This window comes from Crocuta crocuta, unplaced genomic scaffold (genome assembly GCF_008692635.1).
Source record: "Crocuta crocuta isolate KB4526 unplaced genomic scaffold, BGI_CrCroc_1.0 scaffold322, whole genome shotgun sequence".
Taxonomy (NCBI): domain Eukaryota; kingdom Metazoa; phylum Chordata; class Mammalia; order Carnivora; family Hyaenidae; genus Crocuta; species Crocuta crocuta.
The window spans coordinates 1,900,965-1,903,438 of record NW_027532592.1 but is presented as its reverse complement, the minus strand read 5'-3'; the positions used below and the strand labels follow the sequence as shown (position 1 = coordinate 1,903,438).

The 2,474-nt window shown below is 45.4% G+C and overlaps 1 protein-coding gene across 3 annotated transcripts in view; it reads right to left on the bottom strand.

The window, feature by feature from the left end:
- Positions 1-446, bottom strand: part of SCCPDH (saccharopine dehydrogenase (putative)) — a 38,314-nt gene extending 37,868 nt beyond the window's left edge. For all 3 annotated transcript variants that reach the window (XM_077779895.1, XM_077779896.1, XM_077779898.1), the window contains exon 1: positions 339-446. In XM_077779895.1, the coding sequence (XP_077636021.1) occupies positions 339-380 (42 nt within the window). In that variant the 5' untranslated portion in view covers positions 381-446. The remainder of the gene's footprint in view (positions 1-338) is intronic.
- Between the last annotated feature and the right edge of the window lie 2,028 nt (positions 447-2,474).

The following is a 2,474-nucleotide window of genomic DNA, read 5'->3' as shown; positions in this document are numbered from 1 at the left end:
ACAAAAAAAAAAAAAAAAAAAAAAAAAAAAAAAAAAAAAAAAAAAAAAAAGAAGCATACAGTAAGAAAAAAAAAAGTTGGCAATTACAGCTGTAACCAGTAACCAAAGCTGCACACATTCCTTGGGTTTGGTGTCAGAGGGACTGGCCTGCCTCTCAGGACACTGTAGTCAGGTCCGTTTGCTCCTCACTGGAAGTCAAAACTCCCCCGGATGGAGCAGAGGCCCTGAACCAATTCTTCTGTTCCCTGCCCTTATGTTCCTCCAGAACATAAAATACCAGATTCTGCTAGAAATGAATAGACTGTTTGTTCTGATACAAAAAAGGGCTGATTACTTACTGGTCCGACACAATTGAGGACAACAGATGCCTGTTTAGCCATTTCATCGAGTGAGGCTGGATTAGTGACATCACAAATTATTATTCCAACTTCAGACGACAGCGTTGGTCTTCCTAAAATAAGAAATAAATCGTTTTTTTAAAAAATATTTTTATTTATTTCTAGGAAAGAGAGAGAGAGACAGCGTGAGCAGGGGAGGGTCAGAGAGAGAGGGAGTCACAGACTGAAACAGGCTCCAGGCTCTGAGCTGGCAGTCAGCACAAGAGCCCGACGCGGGGCTCGAACCCACGAACAGCGAGATCATGACCTAAGCGAAAGTCGGACGCTTAACCGACTAAGCCATCCAGGTGCTCCAGAAATAAATCGTTTTAAACAAATCGGATACAGTATTAGACCTTTTTATAGTCATCAGCAATGGTACGTTCAGTAAATACACTGACAAGATAAAAAAAATTTAAACTAGGTGATATAAAAAAGAAAAAGCTAGGAGGAAAATGGAGTTAATACTAAGAATTGCTAGGAAAACACAGCACTGACCTTAAAAAAAAGAACTACCTTAAGCAGAATGTAGATAACCCTGTGTAAACTGACAATTTTACAATTGTTTAGACACTGAGGACATCACTGTCCTGTTTTCCTCTCTGCCAAGAATTCCATTATGAAAAGTTTCTCATCAACAACTAACCAATTACATATGACAAAATATGGGCGTAAAAAGGGGTTAAGATCATCGTAAGGAGAACAAAGAGGACTCTGGGGTAGAAAGTACAGTCTAGGTAAGAACTTTCATGACATGGGGCGCCTGGGTGGCTCGGTGGCTAGTGTCCAACTGTGGCTCAGGTCATGATGTCACGGTTCGTGGGATTGTGGGTTCCAGCCCGGTCGGGCTCTGTGCTGACAGCTCAGAGCCTGGAACTGCTTGGAATTCTGTGTCTCCCTCTCTCTCTGCCCCTCCCCTGGTCACGCTCTGTCCCTCTCTCAAAAATAAATAAACATTTTTAAAAAATTTAAAAACACTCGTGATAGGTTTACAAGTAAATAACTAGAATTAACTAGAATCAATAAAGTAATTCAGGCTCTAGAGGGTCAAGGTGTATCCCCCACAGTAATTCAATCCAGGCATTACCAAGGTAGTTAATCAGGCTGCACTTGGACAGTCTTCTTGAGGAGGAAAAAGAAATGGAAGGAAGCATTTTAATGGTGAAGTTATTTCTTTTGGAAAAGTAAAACAAACAAAGAACACCAACAAGCTCTTTGGTCAGGACACGTAGACGGTTGGGGCTGGCAGCAAAAAGAGCTGTAGGAGAGTTGAGCCTCCGTGGAATCTTCTGCACATAATCACAAACAGAACAGTCTACACCTCCCACCACAAGCAGGCTCAGGGTGGAATGAGAAGGACGCTGGGGTCAAGATTAAACACAAGCTGGGGCGCCTGGGTGGCTTAGTCGGTTAGGCGTCCGACTTTCGCCTAGGTCATGATCTCGCGGTTCGTGGGTTCGAGCCCCGCGTCGGGCTCTGTGCTGACTGCCAGACCAGAGCCTGGAGCCTATTTCAGAGTCTGTGACTCCCTCTCTCTCTGACCCTCCCCTGCTCACGCTGTCTCTCTCTCTCCTAGAAATAAATAAAAATATATATTAACAAAAACAAAAACAAAACACAAGCACGCAGTAGACCCGGACCTCTAACAGGCGCTATGGGTCTGCGCGAGGGGAGGCGGGGGTGCAAAACACAACCAAGCCCTAAATTAGGCGCCTCCCCCACCCCCGCGATCGTGAGGGCAGAGTCCGTGTATGTGTGCAGCCTGTCTGTCACATCTGTATCCCCAGCCCTTAAAACGGGACCAGGCATAGAAAAGACCACGCACTAAAAATATGTTGTATGAATGCTGTCGACTAAAAACATGTTGAATGAAATACGAACTGGGGGGCATGGAGTGTGGGGAGGGCGCAAGAAAGAGTAAGCCTGCTGGACGGTTCTTACAAGCAAAAAAGAAATTAAGACATGAAAGCCGCAACATCGGTACCAAAAATCTGTTAGGGTTTCCCGCCCGCTTCCGAAAAGGCAAGGCGAGGGGGACAGGACGGAGCACCCCGAAGGAAGCAACGCCCCACTTTCCCATCCGACCAGACTCGGGGA